Source organism: Vombatus ursinus, unplaced genomic scaffold (genome assembly GCF_900497805.2).
Source record: "Vombatus ursinus unplaced genomic scaffold, bare-nosed wombat genome assembly UNPS02014810.1, whole genome shotgun sequence".
NCBI classification, from domain to species: Eukaryota; Metazoa; Chordata; class Mammalia; order Diprotodontia; family Vombatidae; genus Vombatus; species Vombatus ursinus.
This window is the reverse complement of record NW_020954588.1, coordinates 3680214-3704036: the sequence shown is the minus strand read 5'-3', so window position 1 is coordinate 3704036 and position 23823 is coordinate 3680214. Positions and strand designations below refer to the sequence as shown.

At 35.3% G+C, this 23823-nt stretch overlaps 1 protein-coding gene across 2 annotated transcripts in view; it reads right to left on the bottom strand.

Moving 5' to 3' along the window:
- Window positions 1-8561: 8561 nt before the first annotated feature.
- Window positions 8562-23823, bottom strand: part of AGFG1 (ArfGAP with FG repeats 1) — a 99430-nt gene continuing 84168 nt past the window's right edge. Inside the window, exons 7-13 of one of the 2 annotated variants that reach the window (XM_027875942.1) lie at window positions 21488-21697; window positions 18927-19107; window positions 16554-16633; window positions 16201-16293; window positions 11747-11905; window positions 10393-10484; window positions 8562-9979 (exon numbers count right to left, since the gene is read on the bottom strand). In XM_027875942.1, the coding sequence (XP_027731743.1) occupies window positions 9920-9979; window positions 10393-10484; window positions 11747-11905; window positions 16201-16293; window positions 16554-16633; window positions 18927-19107; window positions 21488-21697 (875 nt within the window). In that variant the 3' untranslated portion in view covers window positions 8562-9919. The remainder of the gene's footprint in view (window positions 9980-10392; window positions 10485-11746; window positions 11906-16200; window positions 16294-16553; window positions 16634-18926; window positions 19108-21487; window positions 21698-23823) is intronic. The other variant, XM_027875943.1, reaches the window with a different exon arrangement.

Sequence of the window (23823 nt, the reverse complement as noted above, 5' to 3'; positions counted from 1 at the left end):
CACTCACTCACTCACTCACTCACTCACTCACTCACTCACTCACTCACAACCTGAAGTTGGAAACTGGTCCTTTCAGGGCAGCCCTTTGCATAACCTATTAAGGGACATTTCTTGGCTGTAGTTGTCACTCATGTCAAGGAGCAGCTTCAAATCCATAAATCCATAATTCAGCCCTAACCCCATCCCAAAGGAGACCAGAGTGACTTGAAAATTCAACCACAAAATGAACTCATCTGCCTTTAAAAAAGAAAGATCGAATTGTCTCCTCCCATCAACCATATACATTTAATTCATTCAACTAAATCAGAAGCATTCAAAGCAAAATCTTACCAAAACATTTTAAAAAGAATTAAAGGTTAATTTAGTTTCCTCTATTTTCAATTACATCTTAATATTTTCTACTTATTAAGAGTAATTGTGCTTCATAGAATTGGCTGTTTTTTTTGTAGCTATCACTGATCACAATACAGCAAAAGCTGGTATCTCAGCCTAAGCTATTTTTTAAATAAAAGGGTGTTCAAATCGTTTGTCTGTCCCTTACCATTTTCAATTAAACTTTGACCTAAGAAAGGAGACCTGGTTTTTAATCCATGTTGAATATTCCAAGGAGTAGAAAATAATTATATATTTGTTCCACACATTTTCTCCCTGGCAAAGTCACTTAATGAAATAATATACTATAAATTAAATATCAATAAAACATTCCTCAACCCCTAAAGACTTTGAACTCTCTCATAAATACACCTCTCGGGACTCAGTTCCTTCATCTGTAAAATTAAGGGATTAGATTAGATAATTTCTGAAGTCCCCTCCAGCTCTAAATCTATGACCTTATAAACTGGAAAGAGAGAACAAAAGTTCAAATCTGGGTCTTGCTGAAGAACAAGGACATAGGGAGTTGATATCCAAGATAAGAAGACTTATAAAAAGCATCTGTCTTTAGTCTTTCCCTATTAAAATGTAAGCTGCTTGAGGGTATGAGTTTTCTTGCTTTTGGTACAAATATCCCTAGTACTTCAGCACAATGCCTAGCACACAGTACACTTAATCGTTTCTTCATTGCTTCAGATCCCAATTCTGCTACTTACTGTAGAGCCTCGAACAAGCAACGAAGCTTCAACTTTCACGTCTGTAAAATGAAGCAGTTTGGAGACTGTATCTATGACCATATTAGTTTTTAAATTTTTTTTTCCCTTTAAAGTCCTATACAATACACATTTAATGCTCATTTTCAAAGATACATTATACATGGCACATTGGGAATAACAGTAGATTTGAAGATAGGTATGAATGCTGAGCTATTGCCAGTGATAGTGGAAAACAAAATAGGTACCACAGGTCTGGAGAAGAGCAAATGCCTCAATTTTCAAAAAGGAAAAGGAATACTTTGCAAACTATAGGCCAATGAATGGCTTCAATTCCTGGTAAAATTCTAGAGGATTATTAAAACTAGTAGCTGGTGAACAGTGAGGCAAGAAGGATCACAAAGAGCCAGTATGTGCCTTCATGAGGAATAGGTCATACTAAATTTATCTCACTGCCTTTTCTTACAGGGTTACTAAACTGGTGTATCAGGGCATTGCTACTGAGATGGTCTACCTACTAGATTTTTAGCAAAGCCTTTGATAAAAATCTCCTTATTTTTTATGGGTAAGGTGTGGGGGCTTTAAAAGAATATCATAAGGATTCAGAACTGGTTGAATAGCCAGACTAAAAGAAAAACAGTCACCCCTGGTGTAACTTGTCCATTGATCAAATGGTTTGATGGTAGTTCTCCACTGGAGTGCTCTAGGGATTTGTGCTTGGGCTGATGCTATTTAATGTTTTAAATAATGATGTGAATAAAGTTACAGATGGCTTGCCTTTCAAATTTGCAGATGACACAAAGCTAGAATGTCACACTCGATGAGTCAGAAGCCAGAAGGATCTTCACAGCCACCCTAGACCATTGGGCTAAACGTACAATAAAGCTTAAGGATAAATGTAAGGTCTTTCAATTGGATTTTTTTAAAAAAATCATTTTTTAAAAATACCAGATGGAGACATGGCTAGATAATAATTGACCTGAAAAAGAAGTTGTGGAATGTCTTGTAGAATGTTTTGTGTTTCAAGTTCGGTCAACAATATGATATGGGAATTAAAAAAAAAAAACTAATGCAATTTAAAGCTTCATTGACTTAGCTCCCAGGAATGGGGAAACACTAGTCCTGCTCAGACCATATCTGGAATTATGTGTCCAGACCTGGGAACCACAGTTTAGGAAAGACTGATACATTGAAGAGCATCCAGAAAAGGGCTACCAGGTTGGTAACAGACTTTGAGTCCATGCCACTGTTTGAAGAAACTTGAGGTTCTTGGGTAGACTGTAACAATCTTCAAGTATTGGAAAGACTATCAGCTGGAAGAGGGAGTGGGTTTATTCTGTTACTTCTAAAGGGAAGTACTGTAAAAACAATGAGCAAAAGTTTAAAATGTTAGGAAAAACTTATTAGTTGTAGGTAGAATGTGTTCTACCACGGGTGTTTTCAAGTAGACTTGCTAAATGTTGTAATGGGCATTCTTTTTCAGGGTACAATTAGCTTAGATGGTTGATGAGATCCCTACAACTTCAACATTCTGTGATGTGACTTAACTGTGAATTTTGTTAAGTCATAACCTCTACGATTCTTGGCTTTCTAATCTCTAAATGATGAGTTGAATTAAGTATTTCTAAGGTTTCCTCTATGGCAAAAAAATCTTATGATTCTATCAGACTAGAGGAAAACATCAATTGTTAGATCCTAGTTCCCTTAAGAATAGCATAGTTAACAGAATATTGGCATCAAATCACTAAACATATGCTTTTTGTTCTAGACAAGAATAAATTCCTAAAAAGTTGACCTGAAAGGGTAACACATACAGAAGACATCGTCATGTACATGAGGCACACATAAATGTAACATTTTAAAGGTGGTTAAGTAAGTGTCCCTTAGACTATAAGCTTTAAATGGGATTCCTCTGATACTCTCGGGTACTTCAAGCTCTAAGACAATAGTAAGTATGGCAATAGGCAGCCACAATGCCTCCACTCCTGTTCCAAAATCCCACTTGAGTCCTGGATGTCCTTGAAATCATTCCCAGATTTAGGGTAGTCATTTTTTTCTTGTGGCTTAAAACAGATTGCTGGATAATTAACCTACAGTTGGCTGACTTACATAAAGGAGGAGGGAATTTCATGTAGCAACCAAGTATCCCATTTTGATCCCTCCGTTTGTGTAGACTTTATGTAATACAGAGATGTCAAAGATGTGCCTGCTAGAGTGAAACACATTAAAATATTATTGGGAAATGTGCAACAAAACAAAAATATAATATAGATAACATTACATTTTAAAACTAGGTCAATACGTGGACCTTCACGTATGGATCAGTGACCCTTGTTTCTCTTGAGTTTGATGCCACTGGTAAGGTACATGCAAGCCCCATGCAAAACACTAGGAAGAATTAAAATATCAAACAGGACACACTATGTGGCCCTTATCCCAGGCCCTCACTACCTCACTCTTAACAGCTTCCTGACTGGGTTCTTCATTTCCAATCTCCTCTTCTCCAATTTAAGTCACTGGAAGGGCCCTCAGGAATTATCCAATCCAGCCTTCTCACTTTACAGATAAGGAAAATGAAGAGCAGGGAGGTTATGTGATTTCCTCCAAGATCACCTTTGTAGTAAATAGCAAAACTGGGATGGAAACCCAGGCCTCGTGACTTTACACCCATCTGCTAGATTGGATGACTCTGCCTCTATCCTCGATGTTGTTTTTGGCCTATGTAATGCTCCTAACACAAACCCAAGCAAGCAGTGGCATTTCACCATCTATCAAATAAAGTTCTAATTGCTTTGGCCAGTATTCGAGGCCATCCACCCTCTTTCTAGTCCATCTCTGCAGCCTTTGCCCACGTCATTCTTCAGATCTCTGAGGTCCAGACAAACTGTATCACTCACCATTTCAACAAAAATCCTAGGTTTCTTCTTAACACCTGGAATACACATTCTCCTTTCTTAACCTTTTAAAATCCTCCAAGACCCAGATCAAACACCACTGCAAAGGCAGCATGTGTTTGCCTCTTGATTAGATGCTAATGTTAATGCTATAAAGTCCATTTTGAACTCAAGCTCTTCCTCATGTGTATTATCTTTTCTTCCCAACCAGATAAACTTTCTTTTGATTAGCCCCAGAGTTACTGCTCTATCTCTCGCAATGCTTTTGCTTTGTGCTTTACACAGTGTTCAAATAAGCATTTCGTTATGTGCCTGCTATGTGCCTGGTGCTGGGCACTGGGAATACAAGGACAAATAATAAAACAATACCCACTTTCAAGGGGACTTATTTGTTGGGTGAATTTCTCGCTAAATTTGCACTTTAGTTGAAATGACTCATTCACATAAAGCCGACCAGGTGACAATGGCCAAATAAGAGATGACAAGTGCTAGAAGAGCCTAGGAAGAAACAGAGATCCCTTCCTGTCCCGGCAGTCAAAGGCGGCCCTTTGTGGAAGCAAAACATGGAGTCCTGGTAAGATTTCAATAGGCAAACAGGGAATTGAAAAATACTCAAGGTAAGCCAGATGGGACCCAGAGTCTGAAAAACCACAATTCAAATCCAACCGCAGACACTTACCAGTTCTCAGTTGTGTGATCTGTATGACCCTGGGCAAGTCTCTTAAGCTGTCTGTCTCAGTTTCCTAAGCCCCAAGATGGGAAAAATAATAGTACCTACCTCTCAGGGCTGTTGTGGGATAAAATTAGATAATATTTGTAAAGCACATTGTAAACATTAAAGAATTATGTAAATGCTATTAAGAATGGAGGCAGGTAAATGAAAATGATGCTCTGGAGAAGAGTAAGACAGCCAGAGTGGCCAGAAGGGACAGTTCCTGGGGAAATTAAGGCAGGAAGATGAATCTGACAGATTGCAATGGGCCTTGAATTTATCTATTAGGCAACTGGGAGATTTTCAAGATTTCCTCATAGAAGTGTGATGTATTAAAAAAAAAATGCCTTAGGAAGACTAATAATGACAATGTCATGCAAGAGGGTCTGAGGGGAAAAGAGGAGCAGAAAGGGCAGATCCAGGCAGTAAAGTTGAGGCAGTGGGTATATGGAGACAAAAATACAACAGACCATGTGAAAGATGCATTGACAGGACTTTAAATAATTCATTACATAACAACAAAATTGCAATTCCTACTCCATCCCATAATTAATATGTGATGGTCAAAGGAAATCAGCAGAGTATAGTGGGAAAAGGGCTAAGATTTTGATATTTACTAATTGTTGTGTGAAATGATTAACTCTAAGGTCTCATTCAACTGTAAATCTATGACGCTACAATCCTAAAAGGGAACTTTAAGACAGGAAACAAGCTCTGTAAAATAAGCCATTCCAACACCTAAAGGAGGGAAGTAATAAAACCTCAAAGGTATGAAGATCTTTTCAGATGCAACAATAACTCTTGGGGAAAGAAAAGAACTATCAAATTATAATTAAGACATCTGATCAAGGCAGTGTGAAAATAAAAAAGGCAGAGGCAAGCCACTCTACCATATTATGAAGAGACATTATTAATAAATTAATTTATTTGAAGTTGTTTCCCATTTACATTAAATGACACATAACTTAAAACAGCAGTGCCTTGTTATAGGAAAACATTGCAAAATGGTTAGCTGACAATACACTCTTAGCAAAATTTGACACATTTACAAATTCATATTTTTAAAGAGTAAACCTTGAAGTTGAATCTGAAACCTGAAAACAGAATAGAGAAAATGAGGAAGGCTTTTTGCTAGTAACTCGGTGTGTGTGTGTGTGTGTGTGAGAGAGAGAATGAGTACACTCATTTTTTTTTTTTCACTCACATGCATCTCCAGAGCCTGTTAAAAGTAACTAGTCCTATACTTCTCAGAATTTAGCATGTTTTGGAGATACTAAATGTTACAAGGGAATCAGCAGTCAGCTACAACTAACTTAATAAATGGGTTTTTGGCAATAAAGTGTCCCAGAAACACTTCACATCAGTCCACATAAACCCTTCCCGCCCTCTCCTCCATGTCTTATTTTCAGTCTAAAAGAATGTCTAGAAGTATGTGCTTCACAAGTAGCTGCAGGACACAGATCAGTGGCTAATATGCCATAATTTGCACCAGGGCCTACCCAGCAAGGGCAACAGACTGAAAAAAAAAATCCTACTTTCCAAAAGAAAAAAAAAAATCGTAGCTCTTCAGATAGCATTAGCCCTGAACTAATTTGTTTAATATTGCATGGCTTCTAAAAACAATGAACATGTGAGATCAAAATGACAACCAACAATAACTGTTTTTCACCATAAATAACATAAAATGTCACGAAAAAATACATATTACAAGTCTTTTTTCCACAGAGTAAACACATCTTTAATTCTATTAGCCAGCTTTTTCAACAGCTGAGTGTTGTAAATATATTTTCTCTCTTTCTATTTTAAAAAAGGTATATAACCCTAAAATGTTTCTCTCACCTATCAAAATTACAGTGCTAAGGAACTACACATGAACAATACAGACTTTAACAAATCATGCTATTCCATTTTTGGAACGAAAACAACTGCCCCCGTGAAATCCTCCCCCAGTGCTTTAGGGTAACATGATGTTCACCTTGGATCCAGCTGAGCTCATGCTCTGGGAAGTCCAACAGAGCCAAAAAGGCTTCAACTGAGGACTCAGTGAGGGACTGTGTGCCTGTCACCCAGGCTCACTGTGGAGAGCCCAGATGGTTACCAGTCCCTCCCTTCATGACGATGAGTTTTTCAGCAATGGCAACTCATGAAGATTGAGAGATAAGGCAATAGAGAGGACGTGACACACATCAGAAAACAGAGGACCCACACTGATGAAATAACAGAACCTTGAAGTAGAAGCAATTACTATATAATATCAACTTAGTTACAACTAAGGGGTAAAGACAGTAATGTACCTTCTAGTACATAAATAGCTGTTAAAAGAGAAAGAAAAATGTTGAGTTGGTCTCTATTTTCTATTGAAGGCAGAACAAAAAACCTTTCCACTGGTACAACAGGGGTTTTACACCAATATAGGAAAGAACCCTATAGAAATATGGCTAAGAGAAGAAATAAAAAGAGAGTTTGATTCCAATCAAGAAACTTGAGACTCTTTTAAAAAGTTAGTTTATATTTCTTTTAAAGCTTTAGTTTCTCCAAACACCCACCATGATCCTGAGCATTCTTACTACAATAAAGAGAAGTTGTTTTGTGCACTACTTCTAATGGAAGTTAATGTAATTTTGGATAATGGTAAAAATATAATTTTATACAAGATCAAAGCCACAAAAATAGCTCTTCATTAAAAAATAATCATTGATCTAAGATTGGTAGCTAATATTTTAAAATAGTCCACAAGAGATTCCATTTAATTTTTTTAAAAAACCTATAAGACATGCTGAGTAAAAATTTTAGTCTTTAAAATCTTTTAGCAACAGTTTTGGTTCTTCAGGATGGTAAGCTAGGTTATTTGAAATCCAATATACAAAAATTTAGAAACCAAAAACATTTCTTACAGCCTTTTCCCTAAATGGGAAAGGGGCTTAAGTAGTCCTTTCAGCATGTAAAATCATCTGATGTATAAATTGACACAGACGGACCAGAGGTGCATATCACACAGTACGCTCAATAGTCTAACATGATAAAATACATTGCTTTAAAGGGGAAATTAGGAGAGGTCCCTGTGTACAAGCCAGCTTGCATAGTAAAATAGTCATGATAAACCAGACATCAATCAAGGTAAACAGACACTGATTCAATTGCTCCCAAAATATCACATATGCATTCTAAAATGCTATGATGCTACATTTAGTTAGGGAAGAAATTGTTTCACATTATTAGTTTTTCTAGGCAATTTATTTACCCACTTTAAATGACAAATTTAAATTTTTAAATCATTTTGAGGAGAAATAATTCTAAAAGGTATTACACATTTCCCTGATGTTCAACACTTTACTGAACATGATTTAGTTCCTTGATAACTCAGGACCATACTTGTGAACGTTATTGGACAGTGATATCTCTGGGAGAAAGGAGCCTGCAATGCCATGCTTTCTTAGCTCTTGTGTATGACTTTCAGGCTTCCTTCTCCAACCTCACCATGACTGTGGTCAGTGTGCCTACACAACTAGTCAACTTTTATCTATGCCAGGGATTCTTAACACAGAGTTTGTGACCTTGGATCTTTCTAAAAATCTTTTTTGAAAACTGTATTTCAATCTAATTGATTCTTTTGTAATCCTATGTATTTTATATTGCACATTTTAAAATGTTATTCTAAGGAGGACTTAGGCTTTACCAGACTGGCAATGGGACACATGATACAAAAAAGTTAAGAAGCCCGGCTCTCTATATATGCATTGTGGACTAGGAAGTCAGAAAACACACATAACTGCTGTGTGTAAAATAAAGAGTAAATGTTCTTTCTACTGACCTGAATTCTCCTCCTGTGAGTTAAGTACATGAGATTTAGTACACAGACATTACAATAACTATAGTGGTGCTAAGAGGTATATTTTTTTATTCCAAGGTTCTCAGCTATGTACAAGATAACTGAAATGGCCAGATAAATGACTTCCAGATGAGTGAGGCATTACTGTACATTATCTAATATGCATTCACTTGAATGTTAATGTTAAGCACCCACCAAACATTAACATCGTTGGCTTTCCTGTAACAAGGAATTTTGCACACTGGTCAGCTGTTGAACATTCTGTTTTTCTTGCTCCAGATACTAAACATAAAAAGATTTCCTTCTGACAATACTAATCTAATTTGCTGAAATGAAAGTGTAACCAAGTCAAACAGATAATGTATATTTCAAACACATTCAAAGATAATTCTTAAAAAACAAAAAATATTGAAATAGGCCCTGTGCTTTCTTCTTATGTTTCATGATTAAATACTAATAAGGCTTGGATAACTACATATACATGCAATTTTTAAAACAAATTGCTAACACATAACCTGTCAAGAAACCAGAATTAAGGTGATTTTGACCAGCTGCATATAAATGCTTTACCACTGACATTCCTGAATATAACTGTAATAGTTTTCTTTTTTAAATAAATTTTCCACATGGCCTTCCCATAATCTTTATAAATTTTTATCATAAAGGTTAGCCACGAGAAATCTTTTAAAAATTTGATTCAAGATGTTCCCATTTACCTATTCACATTTAAGGCCACTTTGGTAAAGGCATTGCAGCAAGAACACAGAAACAATAGCATATTTTCTAATATTTATTTTTTTCACCTGCAAACTGTAGCAAAACATGATCAGCTTTATTATGCAGACAGGTAACCCTCTACATTTTAAAGAACTTAAGCATGTATAAATAGAAGAGCTCTTTAGGAAAGAAAAAAAAACTGAAGAATGAACAAAACCTTCCAATCTTGACTTCATAACTTCCAGTAGCAATGGATAAAATGATTTAGTTCATTCATTCCAAGAGATATGACAGCACCTTAAAGTGGCTGATCTATTTCTCCAGTAACAATTCTCACATAACAATGTGTTAAAGTTACAAATACTGATATGCACAAATAGCTAATTTCTAAGAAAAAAAATATGTACAGTACTGCAGCATAATGAACGTGGTATCTGCAATAACTTATTAGCCAATTTTACTATACATGATACCGCTACCTTTTCTGCCAATTCACATATTAAAAGATGTTGCCAGAGCCCTCTGTTTTGCACATTTTACCTGGTGTTTAATACACAATGCAGGCTTTTTAAAGACTTCTCTTGTGTTTAAAGATAAATCAGTGAAATGAGACAACAGTGCAAGAGGCGGAGAGATGTTAGATGACCACAATAAAGTCCGTTCCAGTAAAGTGTCTCTAAGGCTATAAGAAAGGGTTGGTTGATGAACTTCCTGTAGGAAACTGTCCCGTTGGTGCACCAGCCTAAAAGTGAACAGAAGGCAAAAATAAACACAATGAAAACATGCTATCCATTAAAGTCCTAAAATGCTAGCTTCACTAGAATAGGAAAGGGAAGCCCTATTTCTATAAAATGTAGCCTTTGATGTTTCAGCAGAGGATGGAGCAAGATGACTTCAGTCTGTGAGTAGCTTGCTCATGGCTGCATGTTTGTGTGTTAGCTCACCAACTGAAAATTACAATCCTCCGAAGAGGATCAACCATAGATAATCTGTTTGTGCCATGGCATCAGAATACTGAATTGCATATAGAAAGATTCACATTTCTTTTCCTAATCTGAAAGAAAAATAGCTGCATGTTTCTGAAGTTAAATCTGTAAATAGTAATATGTGTTCAAATATGCAAAATTAGAAAGTTAGGCAGTTAAACTCACTTACCATGAAAGGATTACTAGACACTCCAGCAGCTGCCACTTGACCAAAAGGGGTCACCACAGGTTTACTTTGTCCAAATGCTGCAAAACCTGCACCTTGTTCAACATAGACCCATCAATTACAATCCATACATGAAAAAGATGCCTTTATGCTTATGAAGTCTCATAATCAGCTTCTTAGAAATTCCATCTTTAGCAGTACAGAGTACAATATTAATATTAAAGATTTTTGTGAACTATGCCCTGAGAGTTCCCTCTCAAATTTCAGCTGTAAAATTTCCTCTAGAGTGTCTTAAAAACAAATGGCTCTCAAACAAATAGCTCTCTTCTCACCATGCCTCAACCACCAAAGTACCTTAGATAACTAACAGTCAGAAGATTCTGTCAAATAACAAGCACTTATTAGGTGTCAGGCAGTAGGGATCCAAGTACAAATGTGAGACAGCCTCTGCCCTCTACGAGTTCACACTCTACCAGTTTATCTAACAACTGACTTCAATTGTCAGGAACAATTCTAATTTATTATGCTGACTATCAAATAATGTTTTCTGCGGAAGCATAATAGCACTGGATAATTATACATTTTAATTTACAGATGATAACAAATAGATGACAATTTTCTTTAAGTGAAGGATCAGTGGCTCTCCATTCACTCTGATAAAACAGAAATTACTCTGGCTTTTAAGAGTCCTTCACAACCTGACTTCAGCCCGTCACTGTGGTTCCATCATACACTACTTCCCTTTTCCTTTACGATGGGATCCAGCTAAACTGGACTTCTCTTTGTTCTTCACTGTCCTATCCCCTGGCCTTGGCACTGACTATCCCCTAAGCCTGGAGTGCACTCCCACTTCACCTATGCCTCATAGAATCCCTCTCTTCTTTTAAGAACAGCTCAAGCACCACTTCTAAAGATGCCTTTGGTAATTTCTGCTCTCTAATTCCCAGGCCCTTCCCCTTGCTACTACCTTATCAAATGAAAAAATATCTGTAAAGCAGTAACAGTGCCTGGCTTATGGTAGGTACTTCATCTCTTCCCTTCCTGTTATTTCGTATTTATTCTGCAGATACATACATATAAGAATGTGCATATGTGTGTTCTCTCCTAGTAGGATGAGAGTTCCTTGAAAATAGAGATTATTTAATTCACTGTCTCTGCATCCCCAGCTTCTAGCTAATTGCCTATCACATGGAAATACACACTCATAAAATGAAATCACAAATGTGTGTATACATATACACGCATAGACAGACAGACAGACACACACACACACACACACTCTTTTTCTCTCTCAAAGTGATTCCTTTAACACAATGTCTAGTTTAGTGTGATAAGCCACCCATGAGTCATATCTTACCATTGGGCTGCTGAGAAAAAGCTGTTTGTTGAGGAAAAGCTGCTTGGGCTGGGAAAGCAGGCTGCTGGAAACTGCCACTAAAGCTAGTCGGAAGACTGTAGGAGGCAGGCGTTCCAAATCCTGTTGGCATACTCATGGATGCTGTTCCAAATGTTGCCGCTTGTAGAGGGAAAATAACTGCCATTAGACATCCATAGAAATACTATGCTGAAAAAAAAGCATTCTTACATCTCCTTGTACTGAAGCTGTAACAGACAGCACCATAACAAAAATGTACTTAATCAGAATTGTATTAGGATGGAACCTAAACAAAAAATATGGTATTTTTAAAAATTAATATGGAGCACTGTATTTTGAACATATCAGCTCTTAGTAATCTATATCTTTTCATTCCCCCAAAATACATTTTCCTGGATAAAATTAGTAAAGTGATCACTAGAAATAACCTTTAAAAAGTATATTCTCAAAAACTCAAAATATACGTATTTATTTAGATTCTGACAAATAATTCCATAAAGCTCAAGCCAATACACATTTTAAAACAACAACATGCATTCATGTTTGCAAGTATAAAGAAAAAGATAGTGTTGCTAAGTTATTTCAGGAAAAAAAATTTATATGCTTTACTGTTGTTGAACAATCCAGTGAGAATCTTCCCATTTCATGTATACTTGGGAAAAAAAAAATCTGAATGGAATTATAAAAACTAGTGACAACACTCTAAATCCAAGAAAACAGTCTTCACACAATGAATTCTACTGAAACTATTAATAGAAAGCCAATTTCTTTTTATTCAGACTCTTTATCAACTGGACCATTCATTTAAAGCATAATAGTGATAACAATATACAATATATGCTGTATTTCTCAGAGCACCTGAAAGCTTTTTGTAGATTTTTGCCAAAATTAATCCTCATACCATCCATGTCCATATATATGAAATTAACCCTAATTTCTTCTTTTAGAATGTGACATAAATATACCCATTTTTTCCCATCATGTTCCTTTACAATTTACCAAAAAAGGGGGTAGAGCAGGATGAAATCGTTTTAGAAGCATCTGAATTTAAAAGGAAAAGGCATGGGATAAAAGAGGGCTTTCTAACAAATGATTCATTAACATAACTCTGACAAATACTTCTTGAGAAAGCACTGCAAAGCAAAAGTCAAGACATACACAAATGAAATTCACTGGAATAATATGGTGCAATGGTTTGCTACATCCAAAAGGTGTCACTCAAGCTACTAGAACAGAGACTTCAAGGAGGACACTAAAGAAGCTACAGGTACAGACTAATGTGACCATGGAAGTAAGCAATAATGCTTTGAACAATACTTTTTTTTTAAATATTGAAGTAATTATAAGTCATAATTTGAACCTATGGTAAACATCCATGCCCACTCCATTTAAAACATGGAAGAAACCTACTAAAATTTGCACATGCAAAGAACTAGAAACCAGCAAGAAGCTTTAACAAGCAGGGAAACACTGAGCCACATGTAGCCTATGTTTTCAGCTAGGGCCACCTACCAAAATGAGCATGAGGAAACACGTGAGAGTGCACTGTTCCTGACAGGCCTTAGGGAGAGCCATAAAGAGACCAGACAGTGTCAAATAATTTAGATTTATTTATGGACAGCCATTTATCAAATAACATTACTTCTATTTTATAAAAGGGCTAGATGTGAATAGATGACTTTTTTAAAAGTGAAAATACTTATTGCTACCTAGGAAAAAAAGTATTTATGCTAACCAGATAGGAAATATAAGCAGGGTAGGAAAAAATCCAGTAAATCAGTACTATTTTTCAGTTATACACTCAAACCTCAGAATGTATTTGGCAGTTTCAACAAGTAGTTAACTAGATGTGATAAATATCAGAAAACAATTACTAAGAGTCTAAAGTTGACATAGGCTTATTTATTCCTATCATTCAATTGTGTCTTCTGGGGGAAAATGTCATCTTATACATTATAAGCCACACACAAAATATCTGTTCCAAGGTTGATCTAAAATAAAATAGATCAATGTCTAAAAAGTCACATTTCCAAAAAAGTTCCCCAAAAACCGTTTGCGACTCCTAAAAAGTCACATTCTTTACACAGGCATTGTATTTAACATTTTAACTTAGTACATTAACTTAAAATGATTATGTGAGCTAAGTTAACAAAGGTGAAAAAAATGTTCAAGCACAGGAAAAAGTCAACAACATGGATTAGATGGAGAAACCAACAATGAGTCTAAGACAGAGAGGTTAAAATAATATGAAGGCCATATATATGCCTCTTCAAATATTAATTTATATCTATAGTTTTACAGTTATACGCAGTTATCACCTCATTTAACTGCTAAGAAACATTCTACAGCACTAACGGTCACTATTTGAATAACTGAAATGATTACTTTAACCATTTTAGGACTTCATATACTTTTTTAAAGTAGGCAGAGGAACTTTTAAAATGTTTATACCTTGACCATTGGAATAAAAAATAAAATTTTCTCCTCTGGTTGCTCTACTCTGGGACTTCTCTGTTTGCTTCAGGAAACTCATTCTTGGGATATCCTCATCAGCCTTAGGACCCCACCTCACCACAAACACCCCTCTGCCTCTCTGACTGGAGGTGGGGCCATGAACCTCAAACTTCCCCTTGAGGAGGGAGCTCAGCTCAGACACCTCAAAACTCTCCCCTGGCCACCCTGTTCTGGGACTTCTCTGATCAACTTCTCCACCATGTCCCTACCTGGCACCTTCTCCTCTCTCTTTCCTTCCTCTTTGCTTTTCACTTTCCTTTTGTGTGTTGTCTTTCTCCCAGTAGACTGTAATCTCCTTCAGGGCAGGGACTGCCTTTCTCTTTTTGTTTTTGTATCCCAACTTAGAACAGGGCCTAGCACATAGCTGGCACTTAATAAATGTTTATTGACAATATATGTGTGTCTTTTTGTATTACATACAAAAATATCACTATCTTAATGTTAAATTTCACTAAATTAATTACAAGGGAAAGATGAACCTTAATTAAGAAATATATTACTGCCCATGCTGATATGCAAATTTAGAAAAGATATGGTCCAAAAAGCAACGGAATGTAGTGGTAAGATTCAGAAGACCAGGTATATGCTGCAGACTTGACACTTAATTAGGCTATGATCTTCATGTTTTTGAGCCTTAGTCTACTCATATGTAAAACAGAGATGACAGTATCTCTATTAGGGACCTCACAGTTGGTGTGAGGAAAATCATCTATGAAACTTAAAGCATTACGTAAATGTGAGCTGTTATTATTAAGAAGCTGATATTATTAAAAATGATCAGTTGACCAGGGCTAGCTGAAATAAAATATCATAATATTTTATTATTTATACTGATGACATTTTATACCAGTAAATGACAAAAAACTACTCACCAAAGAAATTGTGAAGAAAAAAAAACAGTGCAGATAAAATAAAAATATCAGCTAATGTCAACATTAATCACTCAATATTCATACTAAATTAAATCTTGTCAAACACAAACTGAAAGATTTGCGAGTAAAGAGGGACTAATTTGGTGAAAACATTTTAAATCTAGTTATTAAGATTTACATTATGATCTCATTTGGTTGGCATTTCAACATTAGCAGTAAGAGTGTTATGACAGAGAAACACAAAAACAAAAAATAGCGAGGTGACAGTAACACTATCCATCCCATATGACCCACACAGGTATCCTTGAGGTGCTGCAATGGCTTTGAGGACAGATTAATAAGATACAAACCAAGAAAGTACCACAGATGAGGCTGTGGTCCAAATCAAAAGGGTCAAGAGCTAAAAATGAGAAGGATTTTTTTAAACAAAAAGCACATTATACATCTACATTTCTCAGCTAGATATTCTCAAGGTTTCCATCACACAGAAGACAAGAACAAATCTTACAAGTGGTTTGCATTATGCATTATAGCAAGTTGTTATTAAGAGACTCTGTTAAAAAATTTCTGCAATAATTTCTAGAGGCGTCGTGATAAAGTCCATGATAAAAGTTTAAATATATTTCAAAAGGTAATTTGGAAAACTTAAATCAATTAGTTTTCCATTATGGACCAATCTACTTCCATGTTAATTTATGATGTGAACTGACATCATGGGTTCCTTCCTTGGTACCTCTTTTAAAAAGCACCTCTTGGTTAGCACCTGTGGAGAGAGAGGCAGTGCAGAGGATAGAGCACCGGGCCCAAAGTCAGGAAGACCTGAGTTAAAATCTCAACTCAAATACTTACTGTATAATCTGGGCAAGTCACTGAACATCTGTCTGCCTCTGTTTCCTCATCTGTAAAAATGGGGATAATAATAACAACTACCTCTCACCTAGGGATAATATTTGTAAATACTTTGCAAACCTTACAATGCTATATAAATGCTAGCTATTAACATCTCCTCAAAGATTACCAACAAACATACAAGGTTAGCTTTTTTCTTACCTGTTGCTCCTCTGGCGTTAGTCTGGAATGGGTTTGTAGATGACGCCACAGAAGGACCAGGAGTAGCAACAAATGGATTTGTGGAAGGTGTAGCTGAAAAGGAAATTATGACACCCAATAAAATAACTGTTCTTTTTCTATTAAAGTATTCTATATACTTATTATGTAATTATGTAATCCACTATCTTGTTCATCAAAGAATATATAATTTCTAACTGATTATATAAATGTTTGATTAATTCAAGAGACTAGGAAACATTTTTTAATACATTCTTGTAAGCATTTATTTGTGCAGCACATCAGAAACTAGAAAATGTACAAGAAATATGAACCTAATGAATATTTTATGTTACCTCCAAATGGAGCAGGCACACTTGAAGATGCAGGTTGTGTCTGTGTAGCAGCACCTACTGGTACTGTTCCAAAAACATTGCTGAAAATAAATATTTAAAGAAGTCAAAGTTGCTCAATTAAAAAAAAGTCCCAAAAACCTTTAAGGTTTTAATCGCATAAAATACAACAAAGGGTGACATTCAAGGTAGCCAGCTCTCTTATGCTTAACATAGTTTATGTTAATAGAAGAAAGAAAAAATCTATAAATAATCCAAGAACTTAGTCATTGATCTGAATTCTCCTCCCACCTTAGTCTTTTTTTTTTTAAACTAAAGAGAAGCCAAGTGAACTGACTTTACTTTTACTTCTCTCTTAATGCAATAACTAATGGGAATTTTTAAAAAGGCAACTTGTGGTAATAAATTAATATATTAATTAATTGTTTATTAATTATTTATATTATATTTATATTATTATAATTAATTATATATTAATTATTTGTTATTATTTATCACTTACATTAATTATTTATTAATAAATAAAATATATTAATAAAGAAGTTAAATAAATAAATAAAAAGAAATAGAAGTACTGTCCCCCCTCCCCCTCCCCAGTAATGGTTTACTTACAGAAAAACCTAAAGTTGAAGACACTATGCAATCCTCAGGTATTATTGGTGTCTCCCTTAAATTATCTTGTATTTACTTATCTGTTTTATCTTCATACCCATCCCAGGAAATATAAATTCTCTAAGGAATATTTTCACTTTTTCTTGCATTCCAGTGCCTAACAATGGTGTAGGCACACAGTAGGTACTTAATGCTGAACAAACTGAATGGGAAAATTCTAACTTTGGTCTTGTCTCAGTTCTCTAATCTATGAAATGAGGAAGTTGGATAAGACAATCCTTAAGTTTCCTTATATCTCTCAAATTTTAAGATTCTCATTGCCAAAACATCAGAATTTACTAGCTACTATCAGCAGTGCTTATTCACCAGTGTCAGTAGTAACATATGAGCATATCATATATTTAAGCTGATACCCTCCTCTAACAATCTCAATCCTCAAGTGTTTGATGCCAACACCCCTTCCTCTCTCTACCACACTGGAAGACTACTGGAAGATGGTGCTGCCCCCCCAGATTCAGAACTCTGAAATTCATTCTCCAACCATATGTGATCCTTGTGCCTTTCCTACTCTCTCATTTAATCTCACACTGAATCTACTCCGCAAACACCTTTAATCCCATAATTCATTCCTATTCTCCCAGTCACTGTCCTCCACTCTGGCTCCATTTGCCTTTTCATACCCAGTCTCATCCACATGGTCTACCACTTAATTGACTCACTAATAACTACTTGAAAATCTTTTGCTCCTTCTGACTGACCCTCTGCCACTCTGAGTCTTCAAATCCCAATCCCTTCTATATGGTTTCTTCTTGCTTCAAGGATGTCAAGCATTGGCTGGATAAAGTCTCAAAGTTGAGCTGATTTCAACCATTACAAATTCATGGCATATTAAATTCACTGGGTCTTTCCTACTGTCTGATAATTGTTAATTTTACCCTTATCCTTTCCTTGTTCCCAACAATGTTCCCAACAACGACTACTTTGAATATTTTCCTCTCCCTTTAATATTTTCCTCTCCCTTACACTTACATTAAATAACCCAGCCTACCTTCACTATAAACAATGAGGCCAATAAGGTCACCTCCTTCATTGCGGAAACCTCGTCAGCAGCATCATTCTCTCTTCCTCCCTCTTTCTGCTCACAGAATAAATATCCCTCCTACTTACTCAAACGAGTACCTCTATCCATTATCCCCTTTTCCTTCCTGCCTCCTCCAGCACTTTATTCCAGCAGTCATCTCCTTTCCCCTGCATCTTAAATTTCTTCCTAGTAGTCATTAGTTAAAAATATTAAAAATCTCTTATCTTTGACTCTTCATTCCTAAAATTTTTTATAAAGTTGCCTATACCTGAAAGTTTCCACGTCTTCGCTGTCCACACATACTCTTCTTTCCCTCAACATCTTGCATTTGGGTTTCTGCCAGCACTACTCCATTCAAACTGCTCTTTTAAATGCCATTAATGACTCAGTCACTGCTGAATCTAAAGGTCAGTTTTCAATCTGGTAACTCTTTTGCTTCTCTGCAGCTTCTGACAAATTGACAACCCTTCTTAAGCTTCAGAGATACCATACTTTCTTGCTTTCCTTCAGCCTAACTACCCCTTCCCTTGTTCTCTATCCTTTCTCCAACTCTATAATTTTGATCCTCTTCTCTTCTGTCCCTATACTCTATTGCTTAGCAAACTCATTTACTCCCACAGTTTCAGTGAGGCAACGGATTCTGACATAGAGAGTTGAAAGTAACTTTGAAATAGAAAAAGTACCTGCTAACATTACTGGTAGAAGTATATGCATTACTAGAGGTTGCTGTTGAGCTGAAAACACTGTCTAATTCTGCTAGAGCTGCATACTTGTCTGACGATACGGTCGACTGACTTGGCGTTGAAACGGTAGCGCCTGTTGGAGCTTTAACTACTGTGCCGAAGCCACTTCCTTGGTCACCACCTAAAATTTTTAAAATTTCTTTTAAACATCTAGACTAAAAAGTTAGCTGGATTTGTAACAGCAAAGAAACTTCCTTCATGCACCAATAAAATGAACAGTGTTTAAAAACTGTGGCTTTGTACATAGATTTTGAAAAAAATTTTGGTGAATGAATAAAATAATGGGAACTGGTTAACCATAAATGCTACACAAACATGAAACTACTACTATTACACAGGATGAATTTAGTAACTGATAAAATTAGGCAGGGTAGATCAGTGCACACATCAGCTTGGAAAATTTGGCATTATGCAATTAAAACTAAGAACTGTAAAACCATTTCTATGAATAGCATATTATTGACAAATTTAAATATTAACTTCAGAAATTCTCTCTAAAGCTATTCTCACCAAGACATCATACAACTTGTGTCTACACACACACACACACACACACACAAAATGTGTATCTATGATATACACATACACACAAAACCCCTTATTGGGAGGATAAATTCCCAAAACATTAGGTATAAAGCAAAGTTCTGGTTAATTATGTATTTTGTCATTGACTTCCATTTTATAGTGGAAAAAACACTATATTTGGAAGTAGAGGCGTTGAGTTCAAACTCCAACTCTGTCATTTAGTACCTACATACACTCAATGTCTTTACACTTCATTTTCCCCATCTGTAAAATGAGAGGGGGCATTGAACTAGATGCCCCATTTCACTTCCTAATCTTACACTCCTATTAGGAAAATTTCGCCCCTGAGACTTAACTAAGTCCTGAGTAACAATGCAGTAATTCTTATAAAATCATATATTTAAAACAAACCAAAAAAAAATGGTGTATGAATGTTAAGGTTTGATCAGAAAAGTAGTACGTAAAATGCAATTATTACATCAGAAACTGCCTTCTACTTGGAATGACATCTATATAAAAAACAATGCTACAGGATTCCTCAGTTTAAACGTTTAGAATCAAAGCGTGTTGGTGACATTTTTGGTCAGGATTTCATGAAATATCTTAATCTCCAATAGGTATTTTCTTTTAAAATCCCAGGTTTATAAGCAAATAGCTTATAAATTAACTTTTTTCTTCAGCCAAAAGAGTTTGACTAAGGTTAATAAAATTTAAGGAAGGTCATCTGTCTGTTGATGTTTGTTTGAAAAGATCTGACCAAACGGCTCTCGAGTAGTTACACAAAAGTTGTATTCTCCTCTTCAGGATCAATATTAAATAAAAATAACTTTGCAAATTACTTGAAGACAACAGATTTCCAGCACATGGGGAAATGAATGTTTAAGATTTTAGGTAGTTTTCAGAATACTATCTGGGCAAAGAATAGATACTACAAAATGTCAAATCTTTAGATAAAAACCTTCTTTACAATTCTATATGTAAACATAAATGTTTCCTTTAGAAATAAGATTAAGATTTTAAAAGGAACATAATAGAAATTTTAGCCAATTTTCAGTTTTCATAATATAAAGCATTATACTACAAATATTTTTGTAAATCCTAAATTCATACAAAGTGGCATATCCTTATGTGCTAAACTGAAGTAAAGTTAAAATTAGAAAGATTTGTAAAAATTGATTTATTATTTACTACGAGTATATTGTAAGTTTAGATATTGATTAAACAGGTTTAGAGATATATTATGTCTCTAAATATGTGAAAACTACACTTCAGACTAACATATTAATGGAAAAACTTATCTCAGAATGTCATCTCTCAAGAGTTGTTAAAAAACAAAAACTAGATGCTTTTGGTAGATTATGCTAAGGTTTTCAATCAGTAATGTTACTGCCATCCACTTCTTAAACATAATCAGAGCTACTCTCTGACTTGCGAATTTGGAAGCATGGTTTATTTACACTTTAGTACAAGAGATTCAGTACATCTTATACTCTAATGACATTCATTTAATTGTTTCAATTCTATTCATGGTTACTATAGTATACCTGACAAAGACTTGAAAACAATTAAAAGAACATTAACATTATCACTGTTTAGCTAAAGTCTCAAGCCCTGGGACTCTACAGTTATGAGACTCTGGTGGTTTTTTCCTTCATTTATTTAAATGTGTGTAAAGATAACCTCTTACACAACGTAACTGACTTTATGAGAATGATTCAAATATAATCAACCAAGAAAAATGACTGATGGTACTAAATGAATTGTGTTTAATTTCCAAAGAAGGCTTAAGGGACTATTAAAATTTTAAAGTGCCTTCTGTCTGAAATTCCTCGGGTAAATTTTCAAAATTACCTCAAAATCCTTAGCAAGGTAAACTCTGCTTTTTCAAAACCAAGAAAGGTATAATCGTCAGATTTAATGAATACATCTGCATTTACAACACGCGTGGACTTTGGAATTTTCTTTAAGCTTAGTACCTTGCCCAGCACTGAAGATATTGTCTAAATTAGCAAGTGCCGCATATTTGTCAGTTGTCTGAAGATTAGCTTTTTTCGGTACAACTTTATTGATGGCTGTTGTAGTTTGATGGCTCTGGGAAGAACTGAAGGCTCCAAAATCAGCACTGGAGGATTTGGGGAAGTTATCAAAATGGGCAAAATTAGCATTTACTGATCCCACACTTCCACCTGTAATGAAATAAAAACATTTATATTTTATATGATCTTTCCCCAATATTCTTAGATATGACAATATAATTGTTTATCTGAATGTAACCCTACATCCTTAAAATTAAGTTTTACTATGTGAAAATGAGTTTCAATCTTCTTAACGTGAATTCACATAGTCTGCACATCTTAATTTTCAGGATGTTCATAAAATGAAGAGTACGTACTTCTACCCTAACTTTTCATTTCTCTAAGTTACAAAAATTAATGTGTTACCTAAGCAGTTATATTATTTATAATATTCACCAACTGTACTAAAGACAGATTTTTTTTTGTTCTCAAACTAAGAATTTGGAAAAGAGATAAAATATGCTACTTGAAAGTTGAAGTTCTCTGTGAATTTCATATGGAGGTATAGCTGAAACAAATACCTAGTCCATTAAACAAAGTATGAAAGATGTTTTGTTTTGACCCAGAATTATTTGGTCTAGTAGTTCAGAATCCCTAGATTTGTTTCATTTGTAGAGGTAATAATGTTGAATTTCATGTAATTATTCTAATGTATACCACACTCCAAGACTGAGAATGAAAACATGTTGCAGGAAAATAAAAAGCCCTTTTAGTCTATGATACATATGTATGTATGGTTTATACATAACTATCACTTATATATAGCACACACAAGTGTGTGTGTATATACATATACTCATATTTTATAGATGCATAGATGCATACACATATATAAAAGGCAGCATGGCCTCAGTCAGGAAGGTCTGGGTTCAAGTTCTGCCTCTGACACATACTAGCTGGGTGACCTTGGACAAGTCAAAAGTCCAAGAAATCAAAACTATTTACATAACAGTATCGAGATGTTTTAATTTCAAATACAATAAATATCAACACCTATAGACCAAAAAGTTTGAGAACTACTGCCTTGTCAAGGACATCACTTCTCGTTAAAAAAAAAAAATCATATATGCATTAATAGCAATTTTCATATACACCCATAGAAGTCTAGAGCAAACCCTTAAGGGTTAATTTACTGGACTGTCAAAGGTCTGGGCATTTGACAATGTACTTCTAAGTCTCATATACTCCATTCATCCTTAGATTTCAAATCATTCTGAAGCAGTTTAGTTGAGCTATATCCAGTCAATCAGCTTAAAAAAAAGAAAGCAAAATATTCGGATTACCAAGCTTATACTTCTAAAAAGGAAGGAAAGTATTCCTCCTTTTAGGAAAAAAAATTATTAAAATATATCAATAAATTAGAAATTTCAAAACAAATTGCAGTTGTGCTTTAGTGGTAGCAGTTTAGAGACATTTTTATGTTATTTGTTATATGTTATTTTTCTTTCTTAAAAAGAGAGAAGAAGGAATCTATGGGGAGGTCATGTGAGGATTAATCGGGGAGGAAGGGCAAGCAGCTATATCAGAAACAAAAAATCCAGTGTTTCATAATAAGGTCAGTGAATGGGCCAATGAATCCCAGGAACAGGAATTTAGTGGGAACTTTACCAATTTAAATTGATGTCTATCAACTTAGATGGGACCCGGGGGTAGGGGGAGGTGGGAAGAGTAGAAGCAAAGTTATGACAGTAAGTAATATGGGGTCTTAGAGAAAATCATGGTGGCTTAGATCATATGGTTCCAGAACTACATGACCTTTAGAGGGAGTCCAAATGCCAGTCTCCAACAATAGAGCTGAGTAGCTAACTTCACCAAAAAGGATCAGAATTAATTATCATATGTACCTAACAAATATGCTTCAATGGGTCAGCCAGAACAGAAATTCCAGGATCCAATGTAAAGGGGGGTGGTGGGAGGGGAGAAGAGAAAAAAGTAGGAGAGAAGGGAAATAGTGAGAACAGTAACAGAAAGATGAGTAAGGAGGAAGGAAAAAAAGAAGAGACAAAGGGAAGGAAGGGAAAGAAGAAAAAGGAGAGAGAAAGGGTAGAGTAGAGAAGAGGAAGGAGAGAAAAAGGAAGTAAAGGGGTGGGGAGGAAAGGGAGAAAAAAAGAGAGGAAAAACAAAGAAGTTTGAAAAAGGGAAAGGGGTAGGGAGAAAATGTTAGTCTCTTTCCAAAGCCACTGAGATTTCCAGGAAAGCAACAATTGTCAAGCTAAGTACAGAAAGGATAAAGCTCA